Source organism: Quercus robur, chromosome 6 (genome assembly GCF_932294415.1).
Source record: "Quercus robur chromosome 6, dhQueRobu3.1, whole genome shotgun sequence".
In the NCBI taxonomy this organism is placed as follows: Eukaryota; Viridiplantae; Streptophyta; class Magnoliopsida; order Fagales; family Fagaceae; genus Quercus; species Quercus robur.
Genome location: NC_065539.1, coordinates 44,495,595 through 44,510,678, shown reverse-complemented (window position 1 = coordinate 44,510,678; position 15,084 = coordinate 44,495,595). Strand labels below are relative to the sequence as shown.

General features: G+C 35.8%; 2 protein-coding genes and 1 non-coding gene across 3 annotated transcripts; 2 read left to right on the top strand and 1 right to left on the bottom strand.

The window, feature by feature from the left end:
* Positions 1-2,304: 2,304 nt before the first annotated feature.
* LOC126688954 (uncharacterized) lies at positions 2,305-8,965 on the top strand. Its single transcript, XM_050383901.1, has 6 exons — positions 2,305-2,887; positions 3,805-4,019; positions 7,330-7,612; positions 7,695-7,780; positions 7,890-7,981; positions 8,203-8,965. The coding sequence occupies exons 1-6, from the start codon at positions 2,534-2,536 to the stop codon at positions 8,463-8,465; spliced, it is 1,293 nt and encodes a 430-aa protein (XP_050239858.1). The 5' UTR covers positions 2,305-2,533; the 3' UTR covers positions 8,466-8,965.
* A 1,379-nt stretch (positions 8,966-10,344) lies between these two features.
* LOC126688955 (protein DEHYDRATION-INDUCED 19 homolog 4-like) lies at positions 10,345-14,082 on the bottom strand. Its single transcript, XM_050383902.1, has 5 exons — positions 13,753-14,082; positions 13,492-13,634; positions 12,690-12,767; positions 11,489-11,748; positions 10,345-10,639 (listed from the first exon to the last, which is right to left on the bottom strand). Exons 1-5 carry the CDS (start codon positions 13,799-13,801, stop codon positions 10,531-10,533), a joined length of 639 nt encoding a protein of 212 aa, XP_050239859.1. The 5' UTR covers positions 13,802-14,082; the 3' UTR covers positions 10,345-10,530.
* Positions 14,083-14,484: 402 nt separating this feature from the next.
* Positions 14,485-14,558, top strand: TRNAT-AGU (transfer RNA threonine (anticodon AGU)). The gene has a single exon. It is a non-coding gene; the product is annotated as a tRNA-Thr (tRNA).
* The last annotated feature ends 526 nt before the right edge of the window (positions 14,559-15,084 follow it).

The following is a 15,084-nucleotide window of genomic DNA, read 5'->3' as shown; positions in this document are numbered from 1 at the left end:
TGTAGGGGTAAAGGCCCAAGATCATATATTGGGCTTTGAGCTTCATCCAGGACATTAATAAGTTCGAGGAGGGGCAAATAGTTGTCAAGGGATTCCCAGTTAAAGTTTCATAAGTAGGGAATGAATGGAAGATGATTCGAGGAGAAATACCTCATCGGATACGACGAATGTAGCTCAAGTATGTACTCTAGCAATTAGAGTGACCCTCCAAAAGGTTCTAGCGATAGGAATGTGCCTCATGAACATACGAGAAAGAAGGAAACTCAAAACATCTAAGGAAAAACTGCTACCACCACATTAAATGCATTGCAGTTATTTTTCTGGCTGCATTTATGTGGAGAAGACCTCTAAACAGTGCTGTCTTGGCTACCACAATTCACAAAAGGCAAAAAGGGGTGTCTGATGGAACGGGTACTCAAGTAGGAACTCAGATTATCAACAAGTGTAGGATCAAGATAACCCAAAATGAGCTATATAATGTGAGAGACCCTCCATGAGAAGGGGATCGGAAAGGGGAGAGAAAATATATTATAGCAATCTAAATTATTCTGATATCCAAGAATGATCATTATATATAGGTTTAACCTCCTCGGACTGAAAGTCTATTGGTATCAGCATCTTTTATTTGCGTTTGATCGTCATGCAATTCAATACTAGTCATTGTTCAACTCATTAGAACCTAGTTATTTAACCTATTCTCTACAAATTTATTGTATTGAGCTCATTGGGCCAAGACTCCATACATTTTGGTTTTGGGCTGCAAATTGTGACCCTACAATGGGTATTAGAATTGATTGAGTGTGATTGTGTTTATTCTTAAATATGTGGTAAGATGATGAGGCATGTTGGGATTGGAGGGTAAAACATTAGTTTTACACCAGGTCCTTGTAGAATTTAATCTCATTCAATTATTCATCAGTCATACAAAAAATAATGGATCCACGTCAAGCCACCCTAACATGGAAAAAATTATTATTATTATATATAAAATTAAAAAGTTTTATGATTTTTTTATCCTTAAAAAAATATTTGTGACCATCCTAAATTTTTTCAAACTAAACATAATTAAACTTTGGACAAAGTTAAGCAATAAACTTTTTTTTTTTTTTGAGGCAGAAGTTAAGCAACAAACTTTGTTGTAGAGTAAGGTTATAACTCCACTTGATAATTTTTTTGTTGGATATGAATTTTGACAAATCAACCATTAGACTACATTTTCTTTTTATATCCTCCATACTTGCAAAATTGCAAAATTTTAAAAAGATAAAAAAATCAATAGCTACATCATCAATTAAATGTTTAAATTTCGAGTTTCTGTAATCTAAAATTATGCATAAAAAATAAGTTTATAGATCCAATTATAAGTTAGATTTTCAAAATACGTTAATTTGTTTAGTAAGAGTTGTAATTTTAGGCTACAACTAAGCTTGTAACCAAATTTTGTTCTTAAACTTTGGTCCCCTTAACAATATATTAGGTCCTTACAAAAAAAATCCAAGAAAAATTTTATTCAATTAAAATTTTGAAAAAGATGTAACTTGCAATATTGATAATGAAACTATAATATAATAATTTCAAAATAAATAAAAAAATTCATAATAGACAATGGTAAGACTTTATATATTTACGTGTTTTTTGTTATTGTTGTCAATATATGAAATTCTTTTTTTATATTAAATTTTTGTATAATTTAAATTTCTTAACGGAAAAATTTTAAGGTGCCATTCAAATTTTTTTAATTTTATTTTGGTAATATAACGTATCCTGTAATTCTTATTCCAAAACATAAATAGACCTAGTAGAGCAGTAGTGAGTAGTAGCAGTAGTAAAAAACTAATCCAAATCTTCTGTCTTACTTTTCTTGCTCCACTCTATATTTTACCAATAAAAACTTGCCACATGTTAACATAATTAATTAAATATTATCATTATTGACTTATTAATATTATCATTATTAATTAATAATAGTATTTAATTAATTATATTAACACGTAACAAGTTTTTATTCATAGAGTATAAAGTGGAATAAGAAAAATGAAACAGAAGATCTGACTCCGAGCTCGAGAATCTGAAACCGACCGACGCATAAAAGTAGTTGAAAAGTTTAAACTCGTAAAGATTCCCAGAATAAAACGAACTACCCCTCACTCCCAAGTCCTAACCCTCCCAGTCCAACAGTCCTTTTCTCTCATAATTACCAAACTCCAAAACTGAAAAATACCCAGTAAAGGGGCAATTTCGTCATCCCGACATAGATCTCTCTCGAAATATTAAAATATAAATAAAAAATACAAACAAAATATCAAAGCACACCAAAAAAAGAAAAGTCACAATTGAATTTTCACACAAAAACACACACTGCCTTTTGTGTCTCTGAACTCTCTCTATTCTCAAATCGCCGCTTCCCTTTTTTATTTTCTCTTAATAAAAAAAAAACAATTTTAATTTTCGAAATAACCCTAACTTTCTAAAAATAATTTGAAAGTACTTTACGTAAAAACGACGCCGTTGTTCTTCTCGTCCGACAACAATAATGTCAGCCTCCGGTGTGTCGGTTTCTCGTAACCGCGGAGAGAACCGGTTTTATAATCCGCCGCACGTGCGACGACAACAACTGCAACAGCGACAAGAACAGCAACAGCAACAGCAACAGCAACAGCAGCAGCAGCAGCAGCAGGGGGCTTCGTCGTCGACGATGACGATGGTTACGAGTGCTTGTTGTTCGTCTTCTTCTTCTTCTTCTTCTTCTTCAACGACCTCGTCTTTGTCGAAATCAGATTGTTCGGTTCCGGATTCAAGTTTGGGTTTGAGTTGTTCCGGTGAAACGAATTTGGATCGGTTCTTGGAACACACTACTCCGGTGGTCACAGCCCAGTATTTATCTACGGTAATTTCTTTGCTATTTAGGGTTTTTGTGTGATTTTGGGTAATGGGAGATGTGATGGTTGTGAAATTAGGCTTATTGTAGGTTCCTAAATAAATTTTGAAACTTTATGGTTTGTAATCAAAACCCAGTTCTTAAATTGCCTACATTAACCTTGTAATTTGGATTGATTAGGAGATGGACTTGTTATAAGGTTCTTGTTGATGCAATTTCGAAACTTAATGATTTGTGAGTAAAACTCAGATTTTTATATTGTTTGCATTCTGTCACTTTGGTCAAAATGTATAAACTTTAAACCCTTGTAATTGGGATTAATGAGGAAATAGGCTTGTTAGTAGGTTCTTAATTATGAAAGTTTGGAACTTTATGATTTGTAACTAAAACCCAGATTTTATATTGCCTGCATTTTGTCTCTTTGATTGAAATGTTCAAACCCTAATTGGGATTAATTAGCAAACAGAAGAGATAGTACAATCTAAATCAATTGAGCTAGACTGAGTTATAGAAATTGGATTTATTTGATTTTAAGAAGTGAATTCCAGAAAACAAATTAATTGAAGTTTTTAAGCCTTATCAATGAGCTCTAGCTCAACTGGCACCTAACCTCCTCCCCTTGCAAGTGTCTGGTGGAGGGTGAAGCCGTGGGTTCATGACGCATTGGTGTGTGTGTGTAACTTACGTTACTTACCTATCCAAAAAAAAGTTTTAAATCCTTGACCCATTTGGAATATTTAGTAAACAACAGTGATGTGGCCATCTGACTCAATTGAGCCAGATTAAATTTTATAGAAATTGGGTTATTTGATGTTAAGAATTGAAGTTCATAAAATGGAATTAGTTGAAGGTTTTTTTTTTTTTTAAATAATTTTACTAGTTCATTGTTTTATATTTATTAATGGCATTGTTTGGGTTAAAATTAGACGAGCGTGAGGGGATGGAGAACTTGTGAGCCAGCTGTGTTGAATCCGTACTTCGTTCTTGGTGATCTATGGGAGTCCTTTAAGGAGTGGAGTGCATATGGAGCAGGTGTGCCCCTTTTGTTGAATGGGAGTGACTCAGTTGTTCAGTATTATGTGCCATATTTGTCTGGCATTCAGCTGTATATAGATCCATCAAAGCCCTCTTCACGACAAAGGTGAGGAATCCTAAGGTTTTATAAATGTTTTGTATTTCAGATGAATGTTGGGTATATGGTTTCTAGTGATTTATACGGATTTCGGATTTGGGTACCCCAAGTATAAGAATTTTCTTTTATAGGACTTTTTATAAAGAATTTACTTTTTCATGAAATGCTCGATGGATTAGGGAATCTTCATCACAATTATGGAACCCCCATTGTTTGTCACAAAGCTAATTTTATAATATTGACACAAACATGTATCTTAGATGTCAATGTACAATAGCAACTACATGCAATGTGCTTGTTTGGATCTCTACTTGGTGCATTTTGTATTCTTCTTTTCTTTTTTTATATTTAGGTTGAGATAGATTTTATTTATATCTTATTGTGTGGAGAAACACTCAATTTTGATGAAGACTGCTATTTATTTTAATTAATAGGATTTTGGGTTTTCTTGTGCCTGGTTTTGGGTAATATGAATCTGATCTCTTGAGTCCACTTCAGAAGACAATTATTACTCACAACATTCTTATTGTTGATGAGTCATAAGCTCAGAGGGCAGTGCATGTCTGTTTTGTGCTTTATCTATAAGTTGTATAATTTACATGTTGTCCCTCCTAAGTCATTTTTTTTAGTCTGTGAGGCTCTCTCTTTTCTCTATCCAACAAGGCAATGACATTATACCTGGCTTAACCTATCAAAAAAAAAAAGACATTATACCTGGCTTGTTTTATGTAACCTTTAAAAGTTTAGACTTGAGTAATATTTTCACATCCATGGTGCCCATCCTTTTGTTGCTTGTGATTATATACTCCTATTAGATTATGCATGTAAACATTGGAATGTGGTCCTTTTGCCTTACAGTACAATAAAATTTGGTTGTGCCAACACCTGATTAATGTTAATTGATATTAGTCCATATTATGGGAGTTGAAATTATGGGATTTGAATTTTATTTTAAGGGTTTTAGGGCATTATATTGCTATCTTAATTATGATTTGATTTCCCTTCATTATCTAATGTAATCTAAGAGTAAAGACTATTGTTGTGCTGAATTAGATGAATAATATATATCAGAGATTTCCTATCTCTAGCTTGTTGGTGATTCCAAGCACTATTAAGTACTAAATCCTAGGGTTTCACACAGATATTTTAGGTGGTGAAGCCTAGAATTTGTCCTATTACTATTTTCTTTTCCCTCACTTCTATTTTCCACTTTTTGTGGTATTAGAGCAAACATCGATGCATCAACCATGCCTCCTCTAAATCAATAATCCCCAACATCTCCTAATTTGAACCTATTAGACCCAAGCCCATCAAGCCTGAAACACACCCCACTAGCACCCACCATCACTAAACCAAGGTGAACTCAGGCATCAAGGGCCATAGAGAATACCCCTCAACCGTCAATCCCCAATCTCAAAACAACTACCCACACCAAAGCCAACAACCATCGCAATCCCAAATTGCAGATAAGGCATGATTCTGCAAATCAAGCCCACAACCCACTCTCAATGGGTTGCAAACCACAACCACAGCCCCATCACCATTCAAGAGCCCCACTCACCAGGGATTCAACTTACCACAGTCCAATATATCACTGCCATCGCTTGAGGTCCACACACATTGCGTTGCTGCTGAAATGTCACCAGATTGCTTTGCTGGACACTGCCAAGCCCTCAATCCAGTTCCAGAGAATTGTTAAAACTTGAGACACCATCACTAGGTCCTTAAGTTTACCTGACCCATTCAGGAAAATTTCAGCCCGTTTCAATTAGCCCAATAATTTACCCAACCGATTTAAAACAGCAAGGCAAAACCTTCACCCTCCCCCCCCAAAAAAAAAAAAATCAAGCTTCTCATCCAACCTGGCCCATTAAAAAGATAAATAAATAAAGTAAAACAATCAACCTGGTGTAATTATTTTATAATTATTTTTTTGTTTGAAAAAAAAGGCCTAACCCATCACTTATGCCTAAGCCTGAGTCCTCATTAAGCCCTTTTTATCCAAGGTTTGTGATCCATCTAGTGTTGCCTTAAGCTATATTAATGCTGATTGATTCCATTAGTCCAGATTATGGGATTTGAATTTTAATTTGACCATTTTAAGGGATTTGATTGCTATCTTAATTATGATTTTATTTCCTTCCTTATCTGATGTAATCCAGAACCTTATTTAAAGGCCCAAAGTAATCTGATAATAAGATGAATATATAGATTAGAGATTTTCTATCTCTAGATTTGTGTCGATTTTAAGCACTCTTAGATGGTGAAGCCTAGGGATTTCAGGCGGAAGAATCTAGCCAGTGAAGCCTAGAATTTTTCTTTTTATTACTTTTCCCTTATTTCTACTTCCCGCCCTTTGACCTGTATCACTTGGCTAAGTACTTTCAATCTAGCAGGCTAGCTGCCTGTTTCACCCCTAAGTCTTGGACATTTGGTTTAGGTATTTCCAATTTTCAGCATCTTTTATTATTAATATTCTATCAAGCTGAACTATAGATCAAGTTGTTAAAGCCTATATGATATTTGCATAAATCAGTAGATTTTTCTCTATGGTTTTATATAAAGGAAGAGTTTGTTAGCCTTAAAAGTTTTCAGATTGAACATCAGAAACTGTGAAGCACACAGACGCATATTTATAGTCTCTTAGAACATCAAAGACTTCTTTAACCAAAGACAATAAAGACTCAACTTCACAGCTGGATATTTCTTGACTGAGACTCGTTTAACTTTCAGAATTAACATTATTCAGAAGTACCTTTAGATTTATTAAATTTTATTCCCATCTTGCATCTTCATTTTCTGTGTTATTATACTCAATAGGCCAATGAGCTCTAGCTCAATCAGCACCTTCTCCCCTTGTAAGTGCCAGGGGAGGGTGAGGTCGTAAGTTCAAGACCCATTGGTTGCATGCATAAGTTACCAATCCCAAAAAATAATAACAAAAACAAAAACAAAAACAAATTATCAATAGATCTTTGTATACATATTGAAATCATTTGCAACAGCAGCAATGCTTTGCCAGCCTATGTTTCTGGTGCACTGAGTTTTTTTTTTTTTTTTTTTTTTTTGTTAATTCGATAATTGAGGGAGGGGGGATTTGAACTCTATGTCTATTGGAAACACCAGGAGGTGCCAACTAGTTGATTTACAAGGCTCTTGGCCTGGTCTGCTGAGTTAAAATACTCCTAGTTTGTATTCTTCTAGTGACCACAACTCGTGTCTTTGTTTGGGTATTCAGTGTTTCAGTTCACACCTACAGATCTATTCATTGACGTACACTATTAAATTTCACCTTATGGTTGTTTTCATCTTGTGACAGGAGGCCTGGTGAGGAGAGTGATTCTATGTCATCCAGAGAGTCAAGTAGTGACAGCAGCAGTGACTACGGAGCAGAAAGACAAGCTAGTAATGTGGTTAATGGGTCTTGGAATCAGCCAAACATTGATGCAAATATCCAGGGTTTGAAAAGAATTTCACTGAGAAATAAAACCTTTGCGGGTTCATCAAGTGATGAAAGTGAGAATTGCAGTCCTCCGGGTCAGCTTGTGTTCGAATACTTTGAACATGATCCACCATTTAGTCGTGAACCTTTGGCTGATAAGGCAAGTTCATTACCATTTAACATTTTAGCTTGCAATGGCTTTTCTTTATTGTAACATACATTAATCATCTTGCATCCAACAGATTCAAGTTCTTGCATCTCGGTTTCCAAAATTGAGGACATACAGGAGCTGTGATCTATCACCTTCAAGTTGGATTTCTGTGGCATGGTGTGTTTTTCTCGTCTTTTCTGGCTTTATGATGTTGTAACTTGTAATGCTGGTTTAATGCGACTGTCATTTTTATTAATTATTATTTTCCGATCTTTTTTTAATGTAGGTATCCAATATATAGGATACCCACAGGGCCGACACTGCAGAACCTGGATGCCTGCTTCTTAACTTTTCATTCTTTGTCGACACCGTTTCAAAGTATCTCTCTCTCTCACTTTATGTGTGGATGCATGTTCACCTGCACACTTGATTGCTTGTGTGATTTCATTTTTGGCCTGCATTTGTATTCTCTTTTCCCCTATTAGATTGGAGTACATGTGTGTGCCTTCATGTATTTGTGTGCCACGGGAATTATGTGTGTCTATCCTTTTTTGCCTGCATTGTGTTTGTTTTAATGTGGTTCATGTTCTTTGGGGCAGTTACAAGCACTGATGGGCAGCATTTCCGTAGTTCAAGACTAAAAGAAGTTCGTAGTGCTGATTTGTCCATCAAAAAGCTATCATTGCCCATCTTCGGGCTTGCTTCCTACAAGTTCAAAGTTTCTGTTTGGAATCCCAATGGAGTTTATGAATGTCAGAAAGTAAATTCACTGTTGCGAGCTGCTGACAACTGGCTCCGATTACTGCAAGTCAACCATCCAGATTATAGGTTTTTTCTGTCCCACAACTCACAACGGAGGTGAAAAGAATCATGGAATAGCTCATCTCTAATCTGAACATGCATAACCTCCAATCATGGAAAGGAATGCAAGCCAGAGTTTCAAATTGTTCTTTTGGATATGGATTGTATTGAGATCCTGGTATCACATTAAATTTGGCTCTGCTTCATCCGTCTTGTCAAAGAAGTGCCATACAATAATTTGACTATGGGATTTGTGGAGGGTTTGGTAGGCGGAGTGGACGAGGATGATTATCTGATTCTTAAGAAATGACTATTCTGCTGTTCTATGCAAGAAGTGTGTTTTATGATGGATCTTATGGTATTCTGATGATAACCCATATTTGAGTAGTTTTGTGTTGTGGGGAGTTGGTTTTGGATGCTAATTGTACGAAAATGAGAGTTGCCAATTATAAAAAGGTTTAGTTATCTCTGTATATAGGCCTCGCTACATTTTTATTTGTACAAAATTGAACTCCATAATTTGAGCTAATTTTATGAACATAAATGTTTTGGCATGTATAATTTTTAGCTTGAACATTATTTGGTTTTTTGGATCGTGAAGTTACTAAGAGCCTATTTGGATGAGGTTGGTTTTGGATTATATCACTCAGTTTCCATAATTGGGTTTTCAAAACACGTGAGTCCCACAAAAAAAATTTTGTTTGGCTTGATTTTTAACCCTTATTTCCATCACTCAAAACTCAAAAATTTGAGTTAGAGTGATGGAAATAGGAAACAAGAAATAGGTGTTTTCAAAAACTGAGATAGGAAACTCAGTGGCACCAATGTAAATATTCAAACTTTGTGGGGTCCATAGCTTGTGTTGTCATGTTAGTTCGGAGCCTGTTTGGTATTACCGTTGCAAGCACCATCACAACAAACCCAGCGCCACCAACAACCACCGTGAAATTGAAACTTAGCTACCGTCAAAACACCAAAATCAACCCACAAAACCAACCGTCGATCCACACCACCGAAACATAAAACCAACCCCAACTGATTCAAGCCATGCCTCCACCACCGTGACCCAAAAACCCGATCTCCATTGTGACCCATAACCCGATCTCCATCGTGACTTAAACTAGATCTCCATCGTGAAACCCAACTAACACCCAAATGACCACCACCGAAACCCACCATCACCAATCTGAACCTAGCAACCACTGAAACAACCCACCACTTTAAATCCAATAACCACCGATTCAAACCAACCAAAAACAGCCAAGAAAGAAACAGAGAAGAGAGAGAAAAAAAAAATCAAATACAGATTGAAGAGGGGAGATACAAAGAAAATTGAGGGTACGAAACTGAAACTAAAATTGAAATTGAAAAAAGAAAGAAGATCAAACAAAAGAAGAGAACCTTTTGTGCGTGTGTGTTGATGTGAGAGGCGAGGGAAGAATGGCATGCCCCTGACCATGATCGCAGTTCAGCAGAGGGTTTTGGCATAAAATCATGGTTTAGAAAGAGGTGTGTTAAATGGGTATTGTGGGTAAGAAACTAAAATTGAAAAATTGAAGGAAGATCAAAAAGAAGGGGTCCCGTTCTGCGCTGTGCTTGTGTGTTGGTGTGGGAGGCGAGGGAAGAAGAAGGTGGTTTTCTGATGGGATAAAATGAGGGAGAGGAAATAAAATAAATAAATAAGCGAAGTATGTTCACGCGGGGAGAAAACAGTTTCACTACTGTGTAATGTTAGTGGGTGGGGCCTATAGCTTTGGCAAAAAGTTGAGTTAAAAGGATGAGATATGTAAATGAATTTTTAAACCAAGAGGATCATGCAGTTTGCTTTTTATACAAGCCTTCCATTCTTTTATGACTTATTTTGGACTTGCAAAATATGTTTTCCCAACTCGAGAGGAACTTTTAATTTAGATGAAAATTGAGGAAAGCAGGTGGCAAAGTAGGAATAAGTTCTTCCATATTTCCATTTATGCACAAAACTGTAATTACAATAGATACATACATAATTTTCCCGACCTAACTATTACAACTAGTACCATAATATTCATTAGCCTCTTCGATCTTTATCTTTGGGGCTCCCAGTCTGACTACACCACTGCCATTGCATCTATGCATGCCCTTTGAACTCACAAGCCATCATCGAGAATAGTGGACAGCAAAAGTCCTTGGACAAACTCAGACTTCCGAGTCTTCTCCTCTTGGTCCTTGTCTGATAACACCAACTGTTGGAAATTCCTGTCATGGTAAACTACAGTTAGCTTTTTATTTATTTATTTATTTTTAAAATCAAATTCGTTTATCTAATACAGCACCATTCAATTGCACCTCTCTCTCTCTCTCTCTCTCTCTCTCTCTCAGACACACACACACACACACACAAACTCACACACAGCACAGAAGGAAGAAAAAGGAGGCTCTCAATCACAGACAACATAAGAAGGGGAAAGAGATGTCTAAATTACAGCTTGGTATTCACTTGTGGGACAAGTGTATGTCATATAGTAAAAAAGATCTACTCAATTCCCTCAGTTAATTCACTTGGTCGTGGTCTTACTTTCACAAGAGAGGAAAGTTGGCCTCTTGGTCTTACTTTCACAAGAGAGAAAAGTTGACCTCTAACTACTGACCACTGAAGCATGCTTCATTAAGAAGAAAGAAGCATAGAAATCTGTAGTCTAAAAAAATTAAAAACCTATGCCCATCTTTATTTCTAATATAATCCCTTTTTGCCACCAAAAAAAATGATGCCCTTTCTATCTTTTATAGATATAATAGAAGTTGAAACACGTGGCATCCATTCTATAATGATTGTTCTTTACTATTAGGTCAAAATGCCAATGGATTTCTTTTTGGTGCAAGCAAGATTCGAACATAAATCTCTTGTTCGACAACAAGAGACTTTATTGGTTGAGCTAATTAGAACCCACAAAATGCCCTTATTTAAACAAATCCAATCAACACAGTCATAAACACCAGATGTTAAAACAATTTTTACAAATTCAGCTATGTGGATTCTCATTCATTTCTTAGAGACTATATAGAGAAACCTAAGCAAAATTAATGAAATAAACCCAGGGCACATACCTTTCCAAGAAATCCTCCTTTGAACTCTCCTTTACCACGCTTGTTTCCACCAAAGAATGAGGCTTAACACTCACAGGTTCATCAACTCTAGGTGCATTATATATAAATGATGACAACAAAGGATCAGGTTCTGTATTTGAGGAAACAATGCAAGTGGATCCTCCAAAAAGGGATTGCAAATTTCCTTCTCTTAACTCTCTCCTCAATAAAGACAATGTAGAATTAGAACCACCTCTACGGAATCTCCGCTTGCGCTGAACGTGATCTAAAGTTAAGGAAGAGCACGAGCTCTTCATTTGTGGTAAAAAAAAAGATATGGCTAAGCAATCAGAAACATGATACAAAATTCCTAGAGCATTGGTGGAAGAGATTAACTTAATAAAAAGAAAGAAACAAGGGTGCACAAAATAGAGTAGCTTTTTAAGTAAACTACAGATTCAGGAAGTAATATATCACCCAAATGCAGATAAGGAGCAAATTTGTAGTGATAATGGTAAATAGGTGGTAAAGATGATTTGCACCCCATGAGCAAACATATAAATAGATTCTTGAGAAACTGGAACAAAAAGGCAAGTTTCAACAGTCAACTTCTCTTTTACACTGGTATCAAAGAGAATTGAATTTTAAAATTTTCTTACAAATGGGTCATTACTCGTTAGAAGTGTTAGCTTTAAAAAAAAAAAAAAAAAAAAAAACAATGGATGAAGACTAAGGAGGATCCTAGAACCAGGTGATATACGGTTGAGTTAAAAGAGAGGTTCTACTCTACTGGGAATCTCTCTCATGATCTTAGAACCAGTAAAGTTATTGTGTAACTTTACTGGCTCAACACTAGTAAAGTTACACAGTAACTCATGATCTTACCTTCCGCCCATATGCATGGGACATGGAAGTTTCATTGGAGCTAAAGCTAAAATAAAAAAACCTAATTAAGAATTACACAAGTAAATGTATCTTTATATAATGATAAACAAGCAATACCATCAAAATAATCCTACAAGACAAAAGAATCCAACTTTGTCAATTAAACCAGATCCGTTATTTACCACATCAACATTTAAACCACAAGATATAGAATCCAACATTCTACAACCAGACATTGCACACACCATAAGCAGTTACTAGATCAAAACCAAAACAACAACACAATTCAAAACTGAAGCATGGCAACAATATAGACTCAACTTCCAATAAAGGATATCTTTAAAAAACTCCCATGTTGCATCGTAATATGGCTAACGATATCCATTCCAACCCTCTTCGCACAAATTGGACACACCTGAAAATACAAGCAATAACATTTTCAGCAGACCTGTAAAAAAGCCGAAACAAATAATAATCCCTCGCAAAATACCCACTTACACTAATTACGATTTTATGATAAAAATTTAACAAAAAAACCATACCCCCTTAAAATTAATACACCAAAAAAAAAAAAAAAAGATCACTTTTTAATTGGTAAGTTATACTTGCCCCCAGTCAGTTTTGAACCCACAACCTTAAAAATCTCTTGAAATATGTCTAGCATCTTTCACGATAAAGCAACTGGAAAACCATCATACTTAAACTCCACTGCAGTGTTTTCAAAAATCCTAAACATTTATAGTTAATGAATAGCATAGATTTTGCCATGTCATCAAGATTCTTAAATGGCAACCAAAATGATACTAGTAAATGCCTGTTTAAAAGTCAATCAACGACCTAATAAAATCTAAACTATTCATTTAAACATAAATAGCTAGGATTTTACATTACTCCCTGAATCTCAATCCCAAAATCAAAACCCATTTCACACTAATACAAGACCAACAAAAAAAAACTCAAATTTAAGCACCCATTATGATTTTACAACATCAATCAGTTCTAAACTCTATAATAATTAAAACTAGCCCATGACTGGTACTAATACCAAAACAAACAAATACAGTCACACAAGCTACTAATAAATTTTTTTACTAATAAATTTAAAAATTTTGAAAAAATGAAAATTAAAAAAAGAATACCCCATTTTTGACTTCAACAGGGTGTTCCTCATCGATGTGACAACAAAGTCCAACGACGTCGTAATCCTCAGCGCAAAAGGGGCAAAGAAACTCCGCCTTCGATTCCTCGTCTCCTTCCATCTCTTCGTGCGCAAGGAACAGATCTGCATAATAAAGTCACAAAATTTATATCATGTAAAAAGAATTTATTTTCTCGGGAAACAAACGGAAAGAGGGAGGGGCATTATGGGGAAAATGAGAGAGAAGAAGAAGAAGAAGAACCCGATCGAGACTGGAAACGGCGACGAGTGTTCCATGAATCGGAGTCCATTTTCTTTGGTTTTTGGCTGTGGTGGGCGGTGGGTGTGGTATTCTCGTAGTTTTGCTGAGTATTGATGGGGGGTGTTTATTATATAGTCAGAGAAAAAGAAAATAGAGAGTGTTTGTGAGAGTCTGAGTCTGGGTGGTGGTTGAATTAAGAGGGTAAATGGAGTGTGAAAGAAAGGAAAGAGCAAGGAAATGTATAGAGAGAGAGTGTTGGAGTTTGGGGTGGTAGGAAATTGACCGGGGATTTGGGGTGGAATTACGGGAATGCCATTGCAAACCACTACTACTACTTGTGGTAGAAGGCAAAATGGGAATTACGGGAATGCCATTGGATTGAATTGAATGGAAACTTACTACTTTTGTGCTAAAAGGCCGTAGTGGTAGTAGCCGCCTTGGACGAATTGTGAGACAAAAGGGGGGGAGGTGAATGCGTCAAATGCGTGGTTTATTTTAGGTGCGTCACCCTCGGGGTTTTCATTGGGCCACGTGTGTTTTTGATGTAATGTTTTCTTTTATATATTGTTTGGATTTTAGTGGGGGTGGTGTTTTTGTTTGGTTTTTACACGCCTGTAAAGTAATTAAGTAAGGTTCTGAAGTTGAGGTTTCAGGTTTGGTTGGTTGAGTGATGTGGAATGATAAGAAAATATTCAAGTATATATTGGTAAAACATGTTTTAAACACCAAGAAGCTCTCGTAGCTCAGTTGGTTAGAGCACCCGTTTAGTAAGCGGGAGGTCTTGAGTTCGACTCTCAACGAGAGCATTCCGTGTTAAATAAATTTTCTTTTCTTTTTTTACTGTTCTGTTCAAACCCTGCTTTAATTGGCTTGTTAAACATGAGCTGGAAGACATTAAAAGACATTGAGTCTTGACTAATCCATTACACTCGTATCTGTATAAAAAATAACATATTTGGAATTCCTCGTTGTACTGCAAAACTTGCTGCTTCTTTCACAGCCTGCCTTAATAAAGGCCCATCTGATCTTGCCATTTAATCTATAATGTCTGACCACACGTTTTCTATCTTTGTACTAATTTCATTCCAAAAATCAACAAGTGGGTATCCATCCTATTCCTATCCTATTTACTCAGTAACCAATCATTTTCATCGTAAAGGGCCAAGCCTTCAGCAAGATTTTGTTGTGTTTGAAAGTCCGCCTGTGTACATTTCTATGTTTTTGTATTATGATCAAATTGGCATGTGCTATGAGAGGTTTCGTCCTCAAACTGTTGGTTTTCTTGGTTAGTTTTTAATGTCATTCTCTTATTTACCAAAAAACAAAAACCCA

What these genes read in the sequence shown, in the direction of transcription:
- LOC126688954 (XM_050383901.1), top strand. Translation starts at nt 2,534, where the DNA reads ATGTCAGCCTCCGGTGTGTCGGTTTCTCGTAACCGCGGAGAGAACCGG. An exon ending in CAGCCCAGTATTTATCTACG is followed by an intron (nt 2,888 to 3,804) that starts GTAATTTCTTTG and finishes GGTTAAAATTAG; the next exon opens with ACGAGCGTGAGGGGATGGAG. An exon ending in AAGCCCTCTTCACGACAAAG is followed by an intron (nt 4,020 to 7,329) that starts GTGAGGAATCCT and finishes ATCTTGTGACAG; the next exon opens with GAGGCCTGGTGAGGAGAGTG.
- LOC126688955 (XM_050383902.1), bottom strand. Translation starts at nt 13,801, where the DNA reads ATGGACTCCGATTCATGGAACACTCGTCGCCGTTTCCAGTCTCGATCG. An exon ending in CTGTTGAAGTCAAAAATGGG is followed by an intron (nt 12,768 to 13,491) that starts GTATTCTTTTTT and finishes TTGTATTTTCAG; the next exon opens with GTGTGTCCAATTTGTGCGAA. An exon ending in AACATGGGAGTTTTTTAAAG is followed by an intron (nt 11,749 to 12,689) that starts ATATCCTTTATT and finishes ACTTTAGATCAC; the next exon opens with GTTCAGCGCAAGCGGAGATT.